Source organism: Pelodiscus sinensis, chromosome 5 (genome assembly GCF_052426305.1).
Source record: "Pelodiscus sinensis isolate ZL-2025 chromosome 5, ASM5242630v1, whole genome shotgun sequence".
Classification (NCBI taxonomy): Eukaryota; Metazoa; Chordata; order Testudines; family Trionychidae; genus Pelodiscus; species Pelodiscus sinensis.
This window is the reverse complement of record NC_143056.1, coordinates 91,862,612-91,888,345: the sequence shown is the minus strand read 5'-3', so window position 1 is coordinate 91,888,345 and position 25,734 is coordinate 91,862,612. Positions and strand designations below refer to the sequence as shown.

The following is a 25,734-nucleotide window of genomic DNA, read 5'->3' as shown; positions in this document are numbered from 1 at the left end:
GACCCCCCCCTTCCACCTCTTGCATATTCAGGGTCCTCAGCCTGTGTCGCCTCCTCCCACCTGCTGCCAGGGAAAGGGGGGGGGCACCAGCCACTCGTGTGCGATGAGAGCCCATCCCACCAAGCCCTGTGCAGCCCAACCTGCTGTTTGCCTCACAGGACCAACCAAGAGATGTGCCACTCTTACCATGGCAGTGGCACTTCTCCATGTGTAGCTCTGTTGCGGCCATGCTGGGGTGTGTGTGAGAGTTTGCTTTCTTCACTTCCCTGCCTGCCAGCTAGAGCTGGTGCTGCAGCCTCGCAGCTGTGCGCTGACCGCAAGGCTGCAGTGGCCACATGGGCTCCCTGCTTCTCACCATGGACCACCTGGGAGGCAGTCACAGACCACTAGTGGTCCGTGGATGGCACTTTGAGAAGCACTGCTGTAATACTACATATATGCAAAGATTTCTCAGCTGCAGAGCTCCTGTTCATTCGGGAATTAGTTTGCTGATGAATACCAGATTCATAAACTTCACTCATGATTAGATCAGTTTTATACAACAGATTCCAGTTTGGGAAATCTAATTTTAGTATATGTAGCAAAACTTTTAAAAAATCCATTATCAAAGCTGACTCAAACAAGTAGCTAAATAATTTCTTGCTTCAGTCATTTTGCATTATAGTAGCATGGCTAGTATATTAGGTAGAAAGCAACAATTCACTAATGACTGAACAGTTCTTGTAAAAGAAATGGTTCAATTTGGGGTTTTTTAAAGAACTAATTATAACCCAAACCAGCAGAATGTAGCCTGTGAGCACTGGCCTTACTTCAGACTAGAAGAACAAACCCCCAGTGTTTGCCACTGCATCACAGTGTGCATCACTGAAGACACTGAAACACACAGAGAATAAAATCTAAAGTCTATTGTCTTGGTAGCCTGAGCAAATAGGTTTACATCTTCCTCTGGCATCCATTTCTTCTTATTAGTAACAGGCAAAATGAATTCAGGGTCTCTACCTAACGCACAGAAAAATGGGCCCATGGGAGAGTGCTGTCAGGGAGCCAATAACAGCTCTGGCCAAGGTGTAGAACAGAGCAGCTGGAGATGCTCTACTGCGAGCCAACTGACAACAGCTCCCAAGAGACCATCTGCCAGCTGAGCACAGCTGACTATACGTAGGCTGTCTCACCACACACATTTATTCCCTCCGTCATGAGCTGCAGGGAGACTGGTATCAAAGCATGTGCGCTACCTCCAATCCCATAGGGAACTGAAGGAATCCCCGGTTTGGGGGGATGATGCCAGCCTCTACTTCCTATGTGCCATTTTAGCAGCCCAAGATAACAGAATGGGACACAACATTTGTGCCAACTGATCTTGCACTACAAGTTGAAACTCTCTTACCCAGGATTCTCTGGTCTGGCAACATCCATAGTCCAGCATGGAGTCAGAAGGGCAGCAGCTTGCCCAGGGCTCCAGAGTGGTATGCATGGCTGCCCGGCGGGTCCCGGAGCTCCAGGGTGGCATGCATGGCTGCCCAGCAGGTCCCGGAGCCACAACAGCAATGACTACCCGGTGGGATTGGCAGGGCAGAGAGGCCAGCAAGAGGTAGGGAGCCAGTCAGGAGGCCATCAGCCAGGCCAAAGGTGTCAGGGGTCCAAAATGACCTCCCCTATTCTGACAAAATCCCTCATCTGGGACTGGTCAGGTCCCACGGGTGCTGGACCACAGAGGTCCAACATATATTTAAATAATTTACTTAGCTAACTCGATGTACAGCTTGACCTCTCTAATCTGGATTTCCCTAGTCAGGTGATGCCCCTTGTCAGTCATTGTTGGCCACCCCATGGGTGCTCTGGGGCTGAAACACTCACAAGAGAAAACTGGCAGGCTGGAGCCAGGAGCATTGCTGGACTAGTGAAGAATGGAGCCCCGGAGCCACTGTAGCCAGTGGCTGGCACTGATCTCCCTGGTCCAGCAAATTCCCTGGTTCAGAACCAGTCAGGTCCCAAGAGTGCTGAACCAGGCAGGTTCAACCTGTACTCATACGATCAGTCTCTGGATTTTTGCTTATTTCTACTTCTTTTTTCCTTATATTAAACATCCATTTATCGAGAGGGGTATATATACTATCATCTTTATTCTTCCAATAGGTTCTTTAGTTCACAATCTATACATTTGGAACCAGATTATACTAAACCACACTGGGAAGAATCACACTATGCCACAGGGTTGTGGAGGGGTTTTTTCCCCTCATACTGTTCCCTGGCATGCACATTCCCTCAGCAAATTTGGACAGTTCTGGCTGAGATGGAAGAGGCATTGCCATACCTCCTTCTCGCCCTTCCCACACACTGGGCTTGGCTTGCTCCCCTGAAACTGGTAGGAGGGGAAAATATCTGCAACCTCCTGAGTGCAGAGACTGTAGCTGCTGGTAACCTTAGACTGGGATGTGAAAGGAGGGGGTACAAAATCTGGTTTGCCTTCCTTCAGCCACATACTGGCACATGAGTCTGGGGCAATCTAGCCCTTTCTTGACATTTGGATTTAGTCAATTTCTACACGGACATCAGATGCATTGTTTGCATCCAAATCTGTCTCTCTCCTAGAGATGAATGTTGAGTGGAAATGATGATAGTGAAGTGCAGTAAATATTATGTGTAAACACCAAATAGCCGAGAAAGTAAGTTTCGGAGTGGAGCTGAAAAGCATCTAACAGGCATCACTCAGATACATTTGTACATTTTCAATTCCATGAGTGACGATCTCAGAAAATCCACGTTTGAATCAAATCCTAACAGTGCAACAGGTTGCACTGTCAGTGGGATTATTTAACGACAGTGCAGGCAAGCAAACATTCCAAATTTAGATCTAATTTGTGCAACACGTTATAAGAAAATCAGAAAGTCACCTTCAGATGATACCAGAAATGAGAGGTAAGGCAATGCTTGTCCATCTGGCATTATCTCTAATAAGAACTAACAAAGTCCACTGTAAACAGTGGCAGGTACTGCCTTGATCTTTTTAAATTACCCGTGTTAAATGAAGCCATGTGTTCCATGGAGGGAAAGTCAATTACCGAATAATCAAAATGTACACACTCATTGAAGAAAGAACAACATCCAGAATAAGACAATGGGAAGCAACAAGTGTCCATTGAAAGTAATCTTTTCTCATTACGGAAGAACAGTTTCAGGAGAATTTTACCTCTCTCACAATGACTCCCGGTGAATCCAGAAGGGCAGGCGCACTTGTTAGGGGCCACACACGTGCCACCATATCTGCATCCCTCTTCACAGAACGCTGAAAGAGAAAAGCAGACTCTTGAACAACACAATTTCTGCTATTGTATATTGATGAGGTTCCAGAGCAAGTCATCCAAACACTGCAGAACAGAAAACAGAATTCAGAACATTAAAATGTAACCCATCTGGAAACAAAAGAAGGAAATCTGGATAGCTGGTAAGGAAGGCTACCTAACGGCCCTCATGGCAAGCCACCGTTCCAATAAAAATACAGAATATAACAACACTTTAATGGGCTGATCTTAGTTCCAGTAGGAGTTTTGTAATTGCAGTGCACTGAGCCACTGAGCAAACAGCTGGCTGGCCACATTCTTATAAACAATACTTCTGGTTCTTCTCTTACACTGCTGTAAATAAGGAATAACTCTACCATACTGAATGCAGTTATACCAACAGAAGAGAATCAGGGTTCCTATTCTAAAACTATTGTTCCTTGTTCCAAAGAGAAGTCAAAAAGAGCCCATTCCTGCTTCCACAGAACGCTTTGGCAAGGACTTCATTAAGAGTAAGACTGGTCCCCATGCGAAGCACATTCTTAAGACCATATTTCCTGTCCCTTCCTCAACACTCATTGCAGTTCTAGAGGCACTCAATAGACTAAATCCCACAAGTGACAGAAGTTAATGTTGAAACAGAACTCAGCACCTGTGTCAATAACAGAACCACAAAGTGCATCTGCAAGCTAAAATCACAGATGGAGTGTTGGCAGCGACATGTTACAAACGATATGAAAAGACTTAAAGTGTTACATAACAGATGAGGTGTTTTAGAGGTTTTTTTCCCTTCTTTTTGCAATGTACTAACAAGAATAATGAGGTGAAAAAAATTCTACACATTAGGAAAATTTATCTTGTATTTTGTAACTGCTTGAAAGTGAGAGAAGCAAATCATATCTCCTGACTGAACTAACAACTAAAATGATTTGTCATTAATATACTTGGTAGGACTTTATTCTGTTTTGGTGAAGATGTATGGGAAGGGGAATCCTAAAATTATATATAAAAATGGCAATGGAAGAATGAAAGGAATTCTGGAAATGGGAGACTCACTTGTTCAATGATATCTGCTATTTCCTGCTGCATGTGTTTCAAGTTTTAGTCATTTGGAAATAATTTATTTTAGTTTTATCTCAGTCCTGTTCTAACTAATAAGATCAGGGCAGAGAGATGTTTAAAGAACAACAAAATCATTTTGATTTCTCACTGACTATTTTCCAAAATATGAACAAAAAATAACTTCACACAAGACAGAAAGGAATACCAATGTTCACAACTGGAAGAACACAGACTGTAAATCTAAGCAAAACAAGATGAGATTACCAAATTTTCTCATGCAATTTTTTCCTAGAATACTGTGTTCAGTTCCCATCTTAGCATTCTCAGGAAAATATTCCATAGCACTTGACAAGGTGCAAACTAAAACATTTAATGTTTATTAATTGAAAGTGATAGCTAAGTAGGAACCTAACTGAAGTAACATTACAATTCTTATGGCATGAATATAATTGGTATTTGCAGCAAAGTTACAAAAAGCAAAACTCATACGAAAAAGAAAAAAATAGGTTGTCAGTCAATCAGTTTTACCATAAAAAATAGTCTATTAACTGAATATACTTTATTATTTCATAATAATGACATTCAGATCAATAGAAGTGACATGAGGAGGAGGAGAAGGAAACGACAAACAGGTTCATTGCTCATAACTCGCAATACAAACAAAAGACTTATTAGGAGACAATGGGATAGATAGATAGATATAGATATAGATATAGATGTAGATGTAGATGTAGATGCATTGAAGATAGATTATAGCCTCAATTAAAAAGGATTTTCACCAGGATTTGTTCCTTAGAATGAAGCTTATTTCTAGATCTGCATAGAAAAAAAATTAACTTTCTTGTTACTCTTCAAGCTAACCAAAGAATGCTCCTCTTTCAAGAGGAAATGGTTTATGATATGGTTACCACTTTTGAGGCTTTTGCCACTGGGACAAGACCATGCCTCACAGCACTGAGATACTTACAGAAAAACGTGATGACACTACTGTGATACAGGGGTCCCCTAGTACCGGCCAGCAAAGGGGTCAGTTTTGTTACTGATCTATCTGACCTGACACACTCATCACATTTGGCACATTGCTTTCATAGTAGTTACCTCTAATCTATTTATATTCATCAATGTTCATTCCTTCCGTACCCATGCCCCCCAAGACAGGACTACCCATTGAATGCAAGGAGACATTTTTGTATTCATTCACTGAGAAAAGGATTGGGAGGGAGGCTGTTCATGAATGCTGGGTCCTGATTTGACTGAAAACCTATTAACTGTCCTAAAGAATGAATCCTTGAGGAGGTGGGAAATCAACTCTATTAAATAGGAAAGATAACTTTGATAAATTCAGATTTAGGCTTGTGTTTTACTGTGTATTATAACCATTTCCCATCATTCACTCTCTCTCTCTCAAACTTCGCCTTTGAATAGCACCTTATTTTTTCAGTGTTGGTGTAGCTGCATTGGTCCCCAAGTATTAGAGAGACAAGGTGAGGTGAGGTGAGGTGAGGTCCAATCTTTTATTAGACCAATTTCTGTTGGTGAAAGATACAAGCTTTCTTACTACACACAGCTCAGAAGCTCATATGAAAAAAGAACTCCTTGTAGCTTGAAAGCTTTTCTTTCTTTCACTAACACATGTTGGTCTAATAAAAGATATCTCAGCCAGTTCTCTCTATAATAAACTTATGACTGTTTTTACTCTACCTATATTTCAGTGTTGCATTGTTATATTGGAGCTGCACATTAGTTAAAACAAACAAGCTCGGAAAGCTTACTAGCTATTTTCTGTGAATGTCCATTGGCAAGGGTTTGACACTACAGGGAACACTTTCAGGATTGAGGGAATGGTGAGTACCTATTACCAGGCAGCAAAGAGAAGGTTAGCTCTGTAGAGACCAGAAAGGCAGTGCTTGTGTGGCCAGAGGCTGTTCATTTCAGGAATTTGGAACTACTCCAGGCACAGACAAGATTGCTTCCTGCTAAGAATATGCAGCGATGAGGTGGATACCGAGGCGGAGTATCACAACTTCATCAGCATCTTGCAATTTATCATATCATCACACTATGATAATAGCAACATAGTGAAGTAATATGTTGTTGCGCTATCCTGTGGCAAGGAAGGAAGTCACTCCACAAATGCTCAGTGCATGAACATCTGCTCGTTACATAGGTGATCAAGCATAGGGATATTAAGATAGAGGAAAAGAGGCTTCAGCAACAGCCACTTAGGACAGGATAAGTACTTGCCCCTCATTGATGGCCAAAAAAATCCTCTAGCAATTCAGACCCACTCTTCTGAGTAGCTTATTTTTCTTTATTATCCTTTGCTTTTTGACTCAGTAAGAGAAGCCTGCGGAAAGGCACAAACACTGTGGTAAGAGCATTATTCATCTTCCCCAGCTGGTGATTCTCCCCACTGGCTACATACCCTTTAATCCTCTCAATCTGGAATGGAGTCAGCCTGTTAACCCTCCTGCCTCCTCCCAGAAAATAGTGGCAATGAAAGCAGAGATGTTCAAGGTTACTTTCTCTCACTGCTGGGAAGAGTCTGCAGCACGACAAGCAGAGTTGGTTAGCACTGCCTTAAGTTAAGGTAAGTCAGTATTTCTTATTATAAGACCCTGGATTTTAGTTGCTTGTAACTTTGTCAAACTTGAACCATTTGGCCTGAACAGCAAATGCTAAGTCTCTTCCTCAGGCTGAACGATCCCAGAATGTTTCATCTCAAATTGCTTAGCCTTCCCAAACAAGATTTGGGGAAAAATACATTGTTTCACACTTGGTAAAACGTGTGTACAACTAGTTGATTGAAAAAATCTACAGCTCTGTGCTCTGGAGTAGGGCACTGAAGTTTGGCAGAAGAATGGCCCTAATGTCCGGAATCTGAGTTTTTCCTGCCCCTATGGAAATTTGCCCAAATATGGCAAGGACTTGGGAAAAAAATCTCAGTTGACAGATGCTCAAGAGAGGCTTGTTAACGCTTGGCAGAAAAAATCTTCAAAAACTCCATCTGCATTGAGCATTCTCCATTCTGGGACCAACGGGGCTGAGCAGGATTGTGCCTTCCATCACTTGGAGCACAGGCATTAAAAGCCAGGGGACTATCTCCTTTGTCCTCTCAGTGCTCCCTCACCAGTATTGAGGGCACAAGGAAGAGCAGGAGGAAGCTGTCCATGTTATGGAGTAAGGTGGTGAAGTCAGAATACAGGAACAACGTAGAAGGTCAGGATCCAGGAGTCAGAACCAGAAAACAAGCAGAGAAGCAGGACAGGAGCAAGCAAGAAACAGGACTGGAGCAAAGCTGGGAACAAGGCAGGCACAGGAGCAATTGCAGCTGCAGGCATAAGTACTGAGCAGCCTGTGACATGACACTTTTTCTGAGTTGAATGCAGACCTGTAGGCTCAATCAGGTGGTTCTATTGCAGGCAATCTGAGCTCAAACTGGCCTGGTGACTCAGATGAGGCTACTCATAGTCCCTGTCAGTTTCCTCAACTGTCTTCTAGAGACAATAAGCCCAGACATCTCAGGATTAGCTCAATGAAAGTCCTGTACTAACCACTGAGCATGAACATTCTCTCCAGTGACCCATCATCAGAACTGCAGCCCTTCCAATCCACCAAGTAATGAAGTTTCCTCACACCTGCTTGGAGTCTTGCATCTGCTGAACAAGGTATACCTTCTAGTCCATGGACTGTTATGGATGATGGTGGCAAGTTGGATTGACTTGGGAAGGGGTTCTCTAGAGAGACATGGTACTCTGCTAAATAGACATGTACCCGGTGGGGCAGGGCAGCCTCTGCGGAGCGAGATTTTGACTCTGCTAAATAGAGGTTGAACATCGCCAAGTCGGTCTACTCAAGAATCCTGAATAGGCCTTAGTATTGGTAATCCACTTTAGCCAGTGGTCAGATGATTTGAGATTCTGAGTTGATAATCTGACCTTTTCCCCAAGGCTAAATCTCTAACAGCCTGTAGGCCCTGATCATAAAGCTTGTAGGTTTCTTTGGCAGTTTCTAGATATTAGAATAATAGAATCATAGGGTTGGAAGAGACTTCAGGAAATCATTGAGTTCAAACCCCTGCTAAAAACAGGATAATCCTATCTAAATCATTCCAGCCAGGGGTTTGTCACGCTGGGACTTAAAAATCTCTAGGGATGGAGATTTCATCACCTCCCTACGTAACCCATTCCAGTGCTTCACCACCCTCCCAGTGAAATAATTTTTCCTAACATCCAAACTGGACTTCCCTCACTAGAACTTGAGACTACTGCTCCTCATAACATCATCTGTCACCACTGAGAACAGCCTGTCTCCATCCTCTTTGTTCTATAAATCCTTGTTACACAGGACCCAGATGGGAACCACACCTGCAGCTGCAGAGAATGAAAAGTCTGAACGATGCTGGATGAAAGCAGGGGTGGAAACCATAACTGGCATGGAATGAGCTCTGTTAGGTGGAGGCATAGATCAAATTGTTATAGGCAAACACTACACTTAGGGAGACCCAATTATCATGGTGATAGCGACTCTAAGATCTGGATTACTCATTCTATTTACCCAGTTGTCTGTGGATGGTATGCTGATGAGAAATAAGGAGTTCCATTTTCAGGAGTTCAAAAATCTAGCCACAGAAATGGGAAACAAAGTGTGGGCCTCGATCCTACAGAATACCACCTGGCAGTCCATGAAGCTGAAAGACATGCTCTAGAAAGAGGTGTTCTGTTTCCAGGGAATAGGGACTGGGAGGGGGGGGGGAGGAGACAAACTGTGCTATCTTGGTTAAAAGGTCAAATCATTTTACAAGGAAGAAAAGTCACTATGGACCAGAGATGAAACAGAGTAATAGCTGGAGCAGACGGTGAGACAAAAAATTAACATATTTCATAACTTATAAATGTATACCAGCTATCAGTTATTAAGTTTCTTGCATTTGGTATGGAAAGTAATTTTTCACTTATCCCATAGCTGATTACAAACCAGGTTATAAGCATCATGTAGGTGTAGCTTGGTACAGATTTTTGTGAAGGATGGTATCTTGAAGAAAGTTTGCTAAAAAGTGATAATGGAGAAAGGTGATCATATTCAAAACCCAACAGTATTTGCAAGGGCACAGAGCTATTATTTTTCACTATGAAGAAAATTGATGCCCCATCGAGGAGGTGGATGGACAGACAAACCCCTGTTCTAGATTGTCTTGGAGATATTCTTGGAGCCTCCACAATTCAGGTTCATGGAGGAAGTAAATGAATCCAATTCTCATGCTTAATAGGACAATCATAATGATGCTGCAGCAGAATAACTCAGCCTTCTTCTTGCTGAAGACATCTGCAAGGTCCCAGTGTTAAAATAGTAACGTCCTGGTACGTGTTGAGTGATTGTGTGTATCAGAAAAGAAAGAGTATGGGTAAAGGGCAATCTTCCTTGAGATTACACTATGAATAGCCTCTGACTAAAGATTGGGTTGATGAAGACAGACTGTTAGTAATAGGACAAGCAGAATAACAAATCAGGTAACACCACACATGAACATGAAGCACAGGGAGCAAACCAGACCAAAATGAAGACATCTGCACTGTCCTCAAAGGATTTTGATATCTAATGAGCATGATGAGAGCAGTGAGCTATCAGATAGGAGCCCAACACTGCAGCAGGCCCTACCCTATGTGCTCCAGTGAAGTCCAAGTCCATAAACCTGCTGGAGGCACCAGAATCTAGGAATGCATACAAGCTGACTTCTGCCATAGTGGAATCCCAGAGACAGTGTGTAAGCTGAAGGTGTATCAGGCCCGGTCTGGACACCTCCAGGGTAATGATAGACAGGTGCTTGCGCTTCCAGATCCATACGTGAAACTGGTCTTTTCTGGTCCCAGCTAAGTGCCCAGATTTTCTACATTAGAAACAGATGCTCTGTTTTCCAGAGTTGCACCTTCGCCACTCTAGAGATGAGAGGCCTAGCCATGACCTTCTGCATGTGTTGGGGATATAGGGTGGATGCTGTGTGTTAGCTGGCCAGTGTGATTAAAAAAGTTAATGGTCTAGAAGCCATCTTCAATTCTTGGTGGATCTCTGGTAAGTGACTGTTAGTCTTGATGCCTAGGTCAAAAAGTGCACCCAGTCCATTCAGGAGTTCTATTTGCACTACTTCATCATTGATTTCACCATTTGGACCAATCCAGAAGTGACAGAATGAGTGGCTTTGTTCCATTCTGTATCTGTCACAAGGCATCAAAAATCTGCCATGTAGTTAACAGTTGGCTGGTGTCCCTATTTCAGGAACTGGGGTGAGACTTCTGATCCTCTTATGTTATTCACAAGACCCAACACAGGAGTATATTCACCATTGCATAAGGGAGCTCTGTAGCTAGTCTATATCAGAAGTGGGCTGAATGCAACCTTTGTTAGCAAAGCAAAACTCAGAATTAGTCAACAAAAAAAAAGACAGGACCATCTTGAAACAACCTGAAACAAGCTCTGAAGATATAAAACACGCACTCGAGTGTTAAAAGTTATTATCATAAAACCCCCTGGAACAAGGTGAGAGAACTCCCAGGTTAAGAGGAAGAAATTCCAGCCTACATGCACATACGGTAGAAAAATATCAGAGTCCAAGGGTACGTCTAGACTACCGGGTTTTGTCGAAAGAAGTTTTGTCGACAGTATCTGTCACAAAACTTCTGTCGACAAAGAGCGTCCAGACACATTGAGTTCTGTCGACAAAGCAAGCTGCTTTGTCGACAGAACCCTGTAGTCTAGACGCAACCTTACAGGCAATAACACCTTCTGTTGACAGAACTCTGTCGACAGAAGGTGTTATGCCTCGTAAAATGAGGTATACCAGCGTCGACAAAACTGCTGAGTTCTGTCGACATTATGTCGACAGAACTCAGCGGTAGTGTAGACGCTGGTATAGTTTTGTCGACAAAATTCAGTAGTCTAGACACACCCCAAGAGATGATGTACACCCAGACAAAGGCATATGATACAATACCTGCTTGAAATATGGACATTTTGCAGCTGTTTGCAGTCAGAAAGTTGACTTGTATTACAGAAAATCAAGAGCCTTTGTTTCTGGGATTCACTGCGAGGCTTGAAATATTCATGGCACTAAATATTCATGGCAAATCTATTGACTTTAAAATGCTCTCAGAAGTTGACGACATAGTCATCTCAGAAGAGACTTACAATCATCAACTTCAATCTCTCCCAGAGCTGAAGTCATCTGAAACACCTCAGACTAGCCCTTCCAACTGCATGGGCCAGTTCACCACAGAAACAACTTAAAAGACAAAAGCTATACTTCAGAGAATGTGTGGTCAAAGGACCACAGACCAACAGCGTTCTCAGCTGTAGAATGGCAGCCATGATGGGTGGGAGATATTGATAGAATATTTGTTAATGGAGGAGTTTTGAAAGATGATCCTGTACACCCTAATGCTAAACCACAGAGTGTACATACACGTCACAGGATTCCTATCCCATTATCTCATAAAGCAGAAATTGAGGGAAAGATAATGGAGCAGGCTGGCATAATCAAAAAATTATTTGAGCCAACAACATAGTATTCTCCAATGTACCATTTATAAAGAAAAGTGGAAAAATATCAATGAGTGTATTCTTAAAAGTCTTAATGAAACATTTTGTTAGTGAAAAATGTAACCACCACACAGTAGATAACTTCCTCCAAAAGGAGTGACAGTATTCTCCAAGCTGGATGCCTGGAGTGAATCTACTTTCTTTGGCTAAGGGAATGCATCTATCTAATTACATTTATCACAATCTTTTGGAGCTTTTGCTTTCAAAGATTATCTTTTAAGATTACCTGAACATTTCCAAAGGAAGATAGCAGAATTGTTACCAACAGAAATGCAGTTGAAGTTTTCATAGATGATATTCTGATATATGGATCTTTGATGAAGATGAAGTCCTAAGCCTAATCAGTCAGTTTGGGCTAAAGTTAAACAAGGAAAAATGCATTTTACACATACCATAAACTGAGTTTTGGGGACAGACAAAGATGGAACGTGTCATAGCCCTGAGAAAGCAAAAGCAATTTGAGAACTGAAAGCACCAATTAATGTACCACAACTGAAACATACAATTGGGATATTAAATACCTTGGTCAATACCTTTAAAACCTTCCTAGACTCCCCAAACCAGTTCATGAAGAGTTAAAACCCAACACATCTTGAATGTAGGGGCCAAATCAATAAATCAACTTCTGCAGAGTAAAAAAAAAAAAATGGCTTGAACAGCTCCAGTTCTCATTGATGTGACCAAACCCTCAATAGTTAGTGCAAATTCAGGCAACGATCACTTACTTGACATACTTTTGCACCTGACTGGAAGCCAGGTGGATTTTGATCTTGTATGGAAGCAGACAAACAGCATGCACAGATGAAAAGGTGAGTCTGAAAAACATATGTGCATATGAGAACTTGCACAGATATCTGTATGGACTGGATTAATTTACACTATTAAGAGACCATAAACTGCCTGTAACCCTCATTATCAGAAATGCACTGCTGAGATGCCAACATCTATTGCTGAGGTTAATGAGATTTAACCCAAGTACTAAATACGTTCCTGGGAAAAGTCTGGTAGTTGCAGATACTCTGCCAAGGACTCAGCATTGCACTCAACTATCCATGTGCTCTATGACGATGTAAAGGCATATGTGGATATTGTGGACACATACAGACCAATGTCAGAAAAGAGATTACTCCAGCAACAAAAAGGCAACCTCTACAGACATGTACCTTCAGGGATTTCTAAACTACATTAGGGCAATTGGCTCACGTATCTAAAGGATATATGGAACTGACAGGAGACTACTTTGTGGTGCCTGGATAATTCAATGAGTGGGATGGACTCATGAATCAAAGCAATTACAACGCAATTCCAAATGAAAGGAGAGGAACAATGCTAAATCTCATCCACGAAGGACATACAGAATATAGTATATGGAAGTGAATCCTGAAGAACAGATCAACACAATAAGAATTTTTATTGACACCATCTTTAGCAGACAACCTTGGAAGATGAAGATTTATGCAAATTCAGAGGACATCTGAACCTGATCATTGTGGACTCTTTTTCCAGGTATACAGAAATACCTGAAAGCCTTGAACACATCACAGCATTCTCAATTAAGTGCACTGCTGCTCACGTGAGGATTCCAGAACAACTACTAATGGACAGTGTACCTGCAACAGAATTTAAATAATTCCAAATGAAATATGATTTGACCATATTACTAGCAGGTCATGTTACCACACTGTGAATGGAAAGACTAAGACAGCTCTATAGACAGCCGAGAAAATCTTAAGCAGGAAGATCCATTCCTTGATTTTCTGAATTACAGATCAACACTGGATAGGGATATGGTCCAGCACCACCCATTATGTGAAGACAATTCAGAACTATTATGCCAATATTGGAAGCTAATCTATCTTTAAAGTGACCATACCTGAAGAGAGTAATCAAATTGGATAAAAAAAGCTAAAGAGCTTATGAACACTTACAACAAATACCACTCAGAGAACTGCCAGTTCCGGAGTCTGTGACCATAATCATATCAAATTGGATGGACAGTTTCTCAATGAACGCAATGAGAATGCAGTTTCTCAATGAATGCAGTCACTTTGTTTGACAGTAGGACAAAAGTAGATTGGCACCCTCACACCCAGTAAGAAGCTCATTCAGAGGATCAAAGATATGCAAAATAAACACCTTGAGCAAGCTAGTCTTCTGAGAATCTATGTGCTACTCTGTTTTCTCTTCTAATTATCCCTTCAGAGAGAAACTCACAAAGTTCAAAAATGTGATTCCAAACCTCTCTCAGCAAAGCCATCTGGCCTCAGTGTGCAGGAAAAGGTTATGATGCAATTCACTGATTTCTGCACACATTGTTGAAAATACATGTGCATTCAACCAGTGTGCTTTGATAACATTAGCAACTTTTATGGTCTCATCAGGTACAACATTCAGGTCATCTGGCATCTCTCTCATGACTAGGTTAGCCTTCTGATGCATGCAATGCGTGATTTTTGTGAATGGTGCAACATCTGTAATTTTTTTGCAACTCCATTATGCCTCCCGGTCATTTTAGCAGCACCATCTGTGCACACGCCACAATGCTGCCCCGGTCTAGATTATTGCTCATCATGACACTTTAAAAAAAAATCTCATCCCTTGTCATTTTTGTCAGTAGTGATCTGCAAAATATCATTTCTTTTATTTTCCTACCACAGATGTATTGCACACAAACCAACCGCTGAACCTTACCTGGCACATCCAAAGATTTGTCCAGTCATCAGATGCATTTCTTTCTTGCTTGAATCCTGCATAACAACTGGTCTTTCACATTACATCAGTTGCAACAGAAATAATTTACCTTTTAATGGTGTTCTTTCATATTAGTACATTTTTCAAATTATTAGCAGCTTCGTCAGGTAGGTTTTCCAACACCATCATCCCTACCTCGACAGGTGTGGAGGAATATTCAAGGGACTGAACAGCCAGGTGGCTTGAGCCAACTCCATATGACAAGACTCAGGGAGGGAGCACCAAGTGCACCCCCAAGTCTTTTAGGTGGGCCATCCATCCTATCAGGGAGGGGGGTCGCAAGCCAAAATGGCAGCCTCACTGCAGAAGAGTGATCTTGCTCTGCCATCATAGCCATTGACCTGGCTCCATCAGCACTTCAGAGAGCTTGGTCAAACGGAAGGCAAAAATCTGGGGGGGGGGGGGGGGAAGAGGATGGAGGAGATGTGATCCATGTGCCATCCCACATTTCATTTGTTTGAAGTCATGTTCACAGAACCCCTCAATTATACTGGCCTACATCCTGGTGTGCACTAGGACCTTATTTTGAAATAACCCCCTCACGGCTGAATTCATAAGCAGTTATTTCAAAATAATGGGCCATGGAATTCAAACTGTGTACTCCTGCTTTTCGTCAGGAGTAATGCTAATTCTGAAATAATAGTGTAGATACTCTGGTGCCGCTAATTCAAACTAACTGGCCGCTGGGAGGCCTCCCGCAGCTCCCCAGAGTGCTTCCTGGGACTCTAAGTCCAAGCATCCACATTAATGGAAACTGCCTCAGACTAATTTCAATTTTTCCCCATAGTGAGGGCATGCTAATACAAATTCATTAAAATCGGGAGTTCTTACGTCTAATTTAGTAATTTCAAAATAGTTTTCTAGTGTAGATATGGCCTAAGGGTCTGCAGACCAGAGGTAGAAATTCTTTTGATTTAAATGACCTTCTGCCATAACTGGAAGAGCATTAAAGAACCTTATGAGGAACACAGCTGATGTGTATATGCAAGTTCTGTGGACAGTCCGTACCTGCTACAGGAGCATGATATCCAGTGCCTACTAGTAGCCCTGAAAAGATCGCTCAGGAGTGCTATTAGCTCAGTCTCTGTGTCAAAACCAAGACTGAAATTTGATTGGCAGCATAAACACTTACATAGTCATCTAATAGGAGACATTGCTGAAGCTGGTTGGCTCCACTTTATCTGTGACCTTTCCCAGGAAGAAGAAATTAGAGACTGAACTGGCTATTGGCATGAAGTGAAAGTTTATTCAGCACACCGACTATTGTAGGTATTGGGGGTGCTGAAAGTACAAAACCTTTGAGGACTCCACATATCTTACAGGCACAATCCTCAGTGGAGAGCCCCAGAAGATATTGCAGAATATTGCAAAACTCCTGGACACTCAGAAGGTGCATGTCTACCACTACACCTCTTTAAGGGATTCAGAAATTTTTTCGTTGTGCAATGAGCCAGGGCTCTGTCTTCTCCCTTTGGAGCACTATATGTTCTTAAGAGGCTAGAGCAGAGTGCCACTTAGTTCCTGTGGTCCCCTGAGAATAAGAACTGGAATTATGTACAGTATATCTTATGCTTTTCCATAAGGGGCATAGACAATCTGAGGGACGAATGGATGAATCCTATGAGCAGTGGCCTCATCTATCCCTCATTGGCTTTTCCTGATCATGAAGAGTCTGAATCCAGTTTACATGTTCTGACATAGGCTTCTTGTACTTTCAAGTACAGGCAGTCCCCGGGTTACGTACAAGATAGGGACTGTAGGTTTGTTCTTAAGTTGAATTTGTATGTAAGTCGGAACTGGTACATATTGTAGGGGAAACTCTAGCCAAACATTTTTTTTAAGTTTTGGATAGCATAGGGAAAGGTTAACTCCCCTCTAATGTTTGTTTTGCTGTCTGTTCCCCTGTTCAGAAGATTTCACATCTATTTCTGTCCCTGTGACAAACTCAGGACTAAAGGAGTAACTCATCAAATACCAAACAGCTCTGCACCATGCTTTGAGCTAATAGCTTTATTTCCACACACCACCCAGGGTTCTAGGAGGAGGGTCCTTTTTTTGCTAACACAATGAGGCCAGCACTTTGTTTGTTTTGGTGGAGTCTTTGTTTGCCCAGGGAGCCCAGCATGTATAGGGGGAGGAGGGGCGGAGAGGCTGCTTTTGTCTGCTGTTCGGCAGCCTGTTGCTCAGGGGAGGGGGCAGCCTGTTGCTGGCAGGGGGGGAAGGGGGAGGCGTGCAGGATGCGAGGCCGCGGGGGGGGGGGGCAGCAGGCGTGGGGAGGCACTTTTCCTCTGCCCGGCAGTTCTGCGGGATCCCTGTCCCTGTGGCCAGCTGCTGCAGGCAGAGGCCAGTTGGAGCCGGCCGAAGAGGAGGAAGAGGTGGTTTCTAGGACCCAGGTGAGCGAGCCCCGGGGACGCTGCTGCGCTCCGGGAGCCCGGCATGTATAGAGGGGAGGAGGGGCAGAGAGGCTGCTTTTGTCTGTTCGGCAGCCTGTTGCTCAGGGGAGGGGGCAGCCTGTTGCTGGCAGGGGAATGGGGGGGGGCAGCGGGCGTGGGGAGGCACTTTTCCTCTGCCCGGCAGCTCTGCGGGACCCCAGTTGGAGCCGGCCCGAGGAGGAGGAGGATCCTAGGACCCAGGTGAGCGAGCCCCGGGAATGCTGCTGCGCATGTGCGGGAGTTGCTTCACCCGTTCGTATCTAGGGATCCGACGTAAGTCGGATCCACGTAAGTCGGGGACTGCCTGTATCTTTACTGAAACTCAGTCAGGAAAAGTGCAATGGTTTGGCCTTTGGGTCCCAACTCTTTTTCCACAGAGCTGCAGTGGTCATCTCAAGGTGTTCCGTCTTTCCCACAAAGTAGCACAAAACGGTAACTCCTCACAGCATGAGGGATTAGAGACAGGAACTTTAGTACAATGTACCTATCATGCACTGGGAAGATGCATCATGCTCCCAAATTTAATACAATAATTACAATAGAATTTACTAATTTAAATATCATGCCCCAATAAAGATTTGATCAACAGTAGATGTTACTATGAGTTTAAAAAGCAATGCCCACTAGATTATGAAGAAATACTCTCTCACACTCTAAAAGTCAGTATGCAGGGTTTTTTTTATATGACCAATTAATTACATATCAAGGGTAATTCTTTTTGTATACTTGTGCCTCTGATAGACTCTCTTTTTCTTGCTGTGTTACTGAACACTTTACCTTTGGTTATACAATCTTCAGTAAGTCCCCTTTCTCCTTCAACCTATCTTCCTTTTGCTCTCGGAAAGAACAAATAAAAACTCTCCACTTATCTTTCACTCCTTGGAAGCCAGCAAACATTTGGAGAGAGAAACACCCGACTGGAATTATTCCAGGTTGATAAACCTGCCTCCCCTACCAATGTCACCTAAAGAAAGCAACACCAAATAGCATCTTTGTGTAAGGGAAAAAATCCATCTCCAGAAGTTCTTTAAAAGCATCTGTACAATTAGTTCACTAGGCAGCTGACCTCTTTAATCTGGTAGCACACAGATTTGGAAGTAGGCCAGTATTTTACTCTGGGTACTTGTGACTGTTCCTACCCCAATATATGTATTTTTGTGGAGGAAATATTTAAAATGTTGAACTAGGTTCCATTAGCAGCAAGAAGTGCAGTACTACAGAAAAAGAATATATATTTCAGTCTGCTCAGAATTAGCAAATAACGCAGCAGTGCTTCAAAACAAATCACAATGGAAGAAGCTGTTAATTAAAGCAAGCAAACAGAAGTTTGTCCAATGGGATATATGCAATAATATTCATACACTTCTATGAATAACAAGAATATCCATCATTATTTAGGGATGCCAACTCTCATGCTTCAGGATTTAGTGTCAATCACTAACTTGCCCCCACAGGCAAGTTGTTGTATAACTAGATGAGTGATTGGTTTGCTCTGGTATGGTAACTCCTTTGATCCTAATACAGTCAGCTGTGGCCTAGAGATGAGGGTATGCCCTTTAATGTAAGTATCATAATGTGAGGTCAGTTTTTAGTCTGTTGCAGTGGTAAAGAAAACCACAGTCTTTCAGCTCAGGAACAGATGGTAGCTAACCCTTACCTGCCTGCTCAGGAACAGATACAGGCAGTCCCCAACTTACGTCGGATCCGGACTTACGAACGGGGCTTTCTCGCCCCGGAGGTCGAGGTGGCGGATTGCTACCTGCGAGCTCCGGGGCGAGAAAGCCCCGTTCGTAAGCTGCTCCGGTGCCCCTGGTCTGCTGGAGACCGTCTCCAGCAGACCAGGGGCACCGGGCGGGTTCCCGCGCTTCTGAGGCTTTGCCAGAGCAAAGCCTCAGAAGCGCGGGAACCCACCGCTGCTGCCGCTTCAGTCCCGGTGCCTGTGGTCTGCTGGGGACGGTCCCCAGCAGACCACAGGCACCGGGACTGAAGCTGCAGCCATGGCTGGGTTCCGCGCCTCTGAGACTTTGCCAGAGCAAAGCCTCAGAGGCGCGGCACCCGCTGCCGCTGCGGCTCTGCTCCCCGTGTCCCTGGTCTGCTGGGGGGGGAGGGGCGCAGCTAGTGTGCCCCCCCCAGCAGACCAGGCTTTTGTTTTGGACCCTGGGGCAGAGCAGCTGGGGTGCTGCCGATTGGTCCTGCAGCGCCGCTCTGGGCACTACTGGACCAACCCGGCAGCACCCCAGCTGCTCTGCCCCAGGTCCTGATTCAGCCGCTGCTGGTCAGTTTCAGCAGCGGCTGAATCAGGACGCCTGGGGCAGAGCAGATGGGGTGCTGCTGGGTTGGTCCAGTAGCACCGAGGAGCGGCGCTACTGGAGCAACCCAGCAGCACCCCAGCTGCTCTGCCCCAGGCGTCCCCAAGTCAGCTTCTACTGAAACTGACCAGCGCTGACTACAGGAAGCCCGAGGCAGAGTTGCTCTGCCCCGGGCTTCCTGGAATCAGCTGCTGATCAGTTTCAGCAGCAGCTGACTTGGGGACGCCTGGGGTTCTTAAGTTGATTCTGTATGCAAGTCAGAACTGGCGGTCAGTTTCAGCAGCGGCTGAATCTGGACGCCAATTCCGACTTACATACAGATTCAACTTAAGAACAAACCTACAGTCCCTATCTTGTACGTAATCCGGGGACTGCCTGTAGTAGCTAACCCTTACAAAGGCATGTAGTCTAGCATGTGCTGAAGAGAGTAATCTGTCCCCTCATGAAAGGGTACAGCAGCAAATATATCCCTTATATAGGGCTCTGCTTTACAGTGAAAAATGTACCAACTGGCATTGTCTAAGAAGCATGAATTCAAGGGGATGTCAATCTGCCCTTCCTTTTAGTTAGTAATACTCAACAAAGTCCCACTGAAATGGTTATTACTTGACATAACAGAGTGGCAGCAAGACTTCAGTTTATTCTGGCAAATATTTTCAAACCTGCGGGGCCAAGTCCCAGCATGCCCTAAGCCCTGGCGTATCCCTTAGAGCTAAAGCCCTGACCAGGACCGTAACAAGGGTGAGGCAAGTGGGGTGCTTATAATCGGGGCACAAAAATACAATAAGTAAAAATAATAAGCTGCAAAAGTAAAGAGTGCAAGACGTGCTAACCTAAGAAAAGGGGGCACATAATTAATATTTTGCTCAGGTGCAAAAATACCTAGTTATAGTGCTGGCCCTGACACCCCTGCCCCACAGCTGAATCCAGACCTCCAAATGGGTTACATGTATATCATCTCCAGGAAAGACTATCTGAGAATTTAAACACTGGGTGGCAACATATTTAAAATTACTGGAGCTGCTCACAGAAGGCTATCTGAACAGATGCTATGAACCAACTGCCACATCCTTTTATGAGGTACAAATTACTACCCTCTTTGGCTGATTTGAGAGTGGAGTCATGGCTCCACCTCACCCTTTTAATTGCTGTGTGTGCTTAGGGAAGAAGTGAAAAATCACTCCCTGTGAACTTCTGGAAACAATGATTGCAATTGTGGTAGCCCGTACATAGGTCACATTAATGTAAGAAGATTCACGATACCAACTTATAAAAATGTGCACTCCTTTGTAAGTTTTAACCAGTGTGAAGTAGAGAAGCAGAGTCAGGCCCTAAGCTAGACAAATGCATATTTCCCACTATTATGTGTACATTCGGACATAACATGGAACTTGGTTCCCTTTTTTTAAAATATGAAGCAAATCACAAATCATATTTATTCCATACTTGACAGACCTATACTCTCTTTTCCAAAAGGCTGAAAAGTAGTGTAGCTATGAAGTCTACTGACATTTAACCAGATAAAAAGACAGATCAGTATATCTGCTAATGAAGAACAGGCATAAAGAAAGGAAAGACAAAAAGGTATATGTATCATATGCGGAGAGGAAGATGTGGAAGAAAAAAATGTGTTAGGTGAACCATCCAGACAAGTGGATAAGCATTTGAGGAAGAGATCATGATTTCATTAGCAGAATGGATTAGCCAGCCAAATACACATAAGGAGAAAGTTGGTAGAATTCCAACAATTTCTGCAAAATATCAGAATAATCAAATCATAGCATTTGCTGAGACCAATTTAGAGGGAAGTTGAAAAAACAAGGACAAGGAACACAAACAAAACAAGGGAGCAGTAGAAATGTTGTTTCTCTCTCTCTCAGTACTGACATGTGACACAGTCATTTATAAAAGTACAAGACCCTCTCTGGTTCAGTGAACGCAGCTATCAGCTACAGGGTCAGACTTATTTAACACACAAAGTCTGCAAAATGCCACTGAAAGCCTTTTACAGCTAGCTGGAGTCAAGAAAGGATGAATCTGGCACAAGAAAGTTGTGAGCCAATAGAATACTCCTGGAAAAAATCTCATCCCATTTATTGAGGTGTGAAGGAGTATAAAAAGTCATTTATTGACAGCATGAGAGAGACGACTATCTCAAGAATGAAGATATCTCGTTGGCTGGGCATTTCATCTCTTCACCAGGTAACTCTCCATCTATGTCATGTTTCATATTATATACATGGTACATTAAAAGTTTAGTTCAGTCCAAAAAAACCCAACATACTAAAACATTTTAATAGCTTGCTGCAATGTTGTTTCCACTGTTTTATATTTAAATTGGCCACACATGTACGAGGTACTTTATAAATCATAATTACACTGCCCATTGTTGAACAGTAATGGCAGAAGACTCAATAGCAGCCCAGATACAGGTATAGGTAAGAAAATAAGTAGACATATCAGCATAGAAAGGATTCATTGTGATGTTATATGAATAACATATGAACATGAAGATCACTGTTGCTAACACTGATATATTTGCATCAAATCTTGGGCAAAGTATATAATGTAAGGCGTCTATGGAAAAGTTATGATTTTCTGAATATTATTATCCTATTTGTATGCAGGTATCATTTTTATAACTGAAGTAATAAATAGACTATGAACCTGCATTTTAAATATGTTTCCTGTTGTGGCAACACCCACAAGATAATTTGCATACCGTCTGACCTAACATTGTGAATAGACTATGCAAGTTGAATGGCCCATCAATAAATACTTAACTCACCATGGGCAATGAAAGAAGTTTATCCATACCTTCCTCGGGCTATATAAGCTAGAGTATGGGCAATGGCTGACCTGACTCATCAAGGGCATGTGATTAGGGCATGCAACAGTAAATGTTGTCATTTTGTGTACTTTTCCACAAACTATGCTAAGGACTTCATTTGAAACAATGGTTTTTTTTTTTTTGCCATGTTAGAAGCTTTAACACACTTAGTAACATCTCCATTTTGCTTCTTTCCTGCTTTAATCTCCAGACTATGTATTCATACTGATAGTTGCCTTCTGACTAAGGACCTTTCAAATAAGAGTCTTAGGGATCAGAGTCTTAATGATCCATTAGTTTATTTCATCACTGTTTCAAGCCTGATCTAAGAATGTTGTATATATTTGATTCCTTTAACCAATTTTAACTCTCACTTTTTTTAAAATAAATGAGTCTTTAGATAATAGATACAAAAGGACTGGTAACCGCATGTTTATTGGATAAGACCTGGCTATGTGACTGGTCACTTGGGATCAGAAGAACCCTTTGTTTGATAAAATTTGTTGTATATAACTACTCATCATGAAGTTGCACATCTGGGTGTTGAATCCAAGACTGGAATACCTAAGGAGGCTGCATTTCTGACTTCTTATCTCTCTGTGAGGAAGGGGAAACTGAGGCAGGCCTCTCCTGGCATTGAGAAATATCTATATCCAATTATCACCAATCAGAACATAACCCACAATGGTCACAATGCTCCACAGACATTCAGGTTTAATTTCCCTTAGTTATCCAGAGGAGGCCCTTTGCTAACGCTGAGATCAGATCAGAGAGACAGAATCTTATCTCTGAAATGCACCTAGCACCTTTCATGATCAAGTTTTACTGTTATATAATGTTAAATGTTCTTTATGTCTGTCTAAGGGAGAGACTGTAATATTGATGCAAAAATAGTATTACAAGCTGTACCTCCCTTAACCGGGACTCCTTGGTCCAGCAACATCTGTCGTCCAGCATGAACTATGGATATACCTGGACCACAGAGCCCAGGAACAGGGAGTTCTGACAGCAACAGGCCATGGTAGGGGGCACCAGCAACCCAGTGTGTGTGGTGGTGGTGGGGGAAACAGGCAGCACACCAGGGGAAGTTCTGACTCCAGCAGTGGCCGTGTAGCTCCAGCCACAGTAACGGCCAAGGAGCTTTGTCCTTGGCCCTCAGCCCCAGCCCAGGCTGTACAACTCTAGTCCCGGTTGTGAAGCCAGTTGCCTGCTGAGCTCTGCCCCAGCTGTGGAACATCGGTCGCGGAGCCAGGAGGCTGTGCAGCTCTAGTTGTGGTGCTCTAGCCGTGGCATCCCTCCCCGGCAGCAGTGGGGCCAGCAGCATCTAGAGAAACCCAGGGAGCTGGGACAGCAGCAGAGGCAGGGGCTGGGGCAGCCGCGGAGCCATAAACCAATGGCAGCACAGGCCGAGAGGGGAGAGACCTTCCCTGGTCAGTCAAATCCCCTCGTTTGGGACCAGTCAGGTCCTAAGGTGCCAGACCAGCAAGGTCCAACCTGTAGTACTATTATTACAAGTTCTTTTCTAACGTGTCTGCAAATTTGTTTGCACCTTTTCTGAATGTTAAGATGTAGCTACAAGTATGTTATTGCCAGGATGCTTGAAAACACAACAATACCCAAGTATGTGATTTAGTTAGTTATCTTATAAAATATTTAAATTAACCAAAGGAATTTCAGGAGGTGTCTGCCTTCTGTCAAGCAAATGTGAGGCAGAGAATCATGTGTATTATCCCTAGAAGATATAAAAATTGAGAAAAGCTACATTTTAAACTTTATCTTGTTTTAACTTTCCATATCAATTTATGTTTTGAAAAACTGATAAAAGTTTGGTTGTCATCATTGGAGCTTCTGTATAAAATGCATGAAATGAGTTTTAACTGTAAAATCTGCAACTGGTAAACACAATTTTGTCAAAAGAAATTCAAAGAGAAATAATACTGCAGATCCTTATTAAACTGTAAAACCCTGAAAGGTAAAGTGAATCCTGCCTAGTGCTTTTTGCAACGAAAGGCTTCTAGAAAAAAAGTGTTGCTGAAAATATTTTAAACTTTTTCTTTACGTTAAAAAATGTCAAACACCTTTGTGAAATGCATAATTGTAACTTGTTAGCTAAATGAAAAACTGTTAGTATCATACCCAATGTAAATGGTTAAAATCTTCATGTTATAACTGGAAATCAAATGACCTTGCTATCTTGATTACTAAAAATAATAAGTCATGTGAGCAGAGAATATTTATATTAATGAGAAATTAATTAATTGCTGACAGTGGTCAAATAATTCTCTCACCCAACTCAGTAACAGTAAGAATCTTTTTTTCCTTCATTATAAAGAAACAACAACTTATTTAAAAGCAATTTAATTTAGAAACAGCAGAAGTACTAATTGACTTTTTGATTCAGTTTTCACCAAAAACAATAGTAGCATTCGGACAGCTAGCATAATCAGGGCTCAACAATCTATGTAATCTACTCACCCGTGGCGAGTTGATTACAACCCGGAAGAGCCGGGTTCGGGCGATCTGCGCATGTGCAGATCGCCGGACAGTGCGGCTGGCAAGCGGGGCTCGCTGCGGCTCGGCGAGCCCTGAGCATAATGAATGCCAGTGAAAATGAAGATAAAATAGAGAAAGAACAAGTTAAAATTACTTAGACAAGTTAAATGTCCTCAAGTCATCAGGCACTGATGAAATACATCCTAGAATACTCTAGGGCTCAAAGCTGACTGAGGAGATATCTTTGAGAAATCACGGAAGACAGAAAAGATTCCAGAAGACTGGAAAGGGCAAATATTCTTTCAGCCTATTAAAAAAAGGGGGAAATAAGGACAACATAGGGAATTACAGTCCAACCATCTTAGCTTCAATGCCTGGAAAGATAATGGAACAAATAATTAAGCAATTAATTTGCAAACACCTAGAAGATAATAAGGTGATAAGTAACAGTCAGCATGGATTTGTCAAAACAAAAACAAACCAACCTAATAGCTTTCCTTGACACAGACAGACTTGTGGAAGAGGAGAAGCAGAAGAAATCTTGATTTTAGTAAGGCTTTTGATACTGTCTCACATGACTTTCTTCTTAACAAATTAGGGTAATATAATCTAGATGGTAGATATTATGGATGCATAACTTGAAAACCATTCCCAGAGAGTAGTTATCAGGAGTTCACAGTCAAGTTGAAAGGGCATAGAAAATGGTATTCCACAAGGATCAGTTCCGGGATCAGTTCTGTTTTATAGTTTTCTGAGGGCACTATTAGATATTTAGATAACAACATAAAGGGTGCACGTATAAAGGCTGCACAAGATATCAAGCTGGGATGGAAGAGGTTTAGGTGCTTTGGAAGGATAGGATTAAACGATCTGGTCAAACTGAAAAAATGGTCTGAAATAAATAGGATGAAATTCAATAATGACAAATTCAGAGTACTCAATTTAGGAACATACACTCAGTTACACCCCTACAAAAATGGGAA

The 25,734-nt window shown here is 42.7% G+C and overlaps 1 protein-coding gene and 1 non-coding gene across 5 annotated transcripts in view; both read right to left on the bottom strand.

Moving 5' to 3' along the window:
• Positions 1 to 25,734, bottom strand: part of NELL1 (neural EGFL like 1) — a 464,201-nt gene that overhangs the window by 99,786 nt on the left and 338,681 nt on the right. For all 4 annotated transcript variants that reach the window (XM_075927741.2, XM_075927743.2, XM_075927742.2 and 1 more), the window contains one exon: positions 3,191 to 3,286. In XM_075927741.2, coding sequence (XP_075783856.1) covers positions 3,191 to 3,286 — 96 coding nt within the window. The remainder of the gene's footprint in view (positions 1 to 3,190; positions 3,287 to 25,734) is intronic.
• LOC149524347 (small nucleolar RNA SNORD36) lies at positions 11,469 to 11,540 on the bottom strand. The gene has a single exon (XR_016349770.1). It is a non-coding gene; the product is annotated as a small nucleolar RNA SNORD36 (small nucleolar RNA).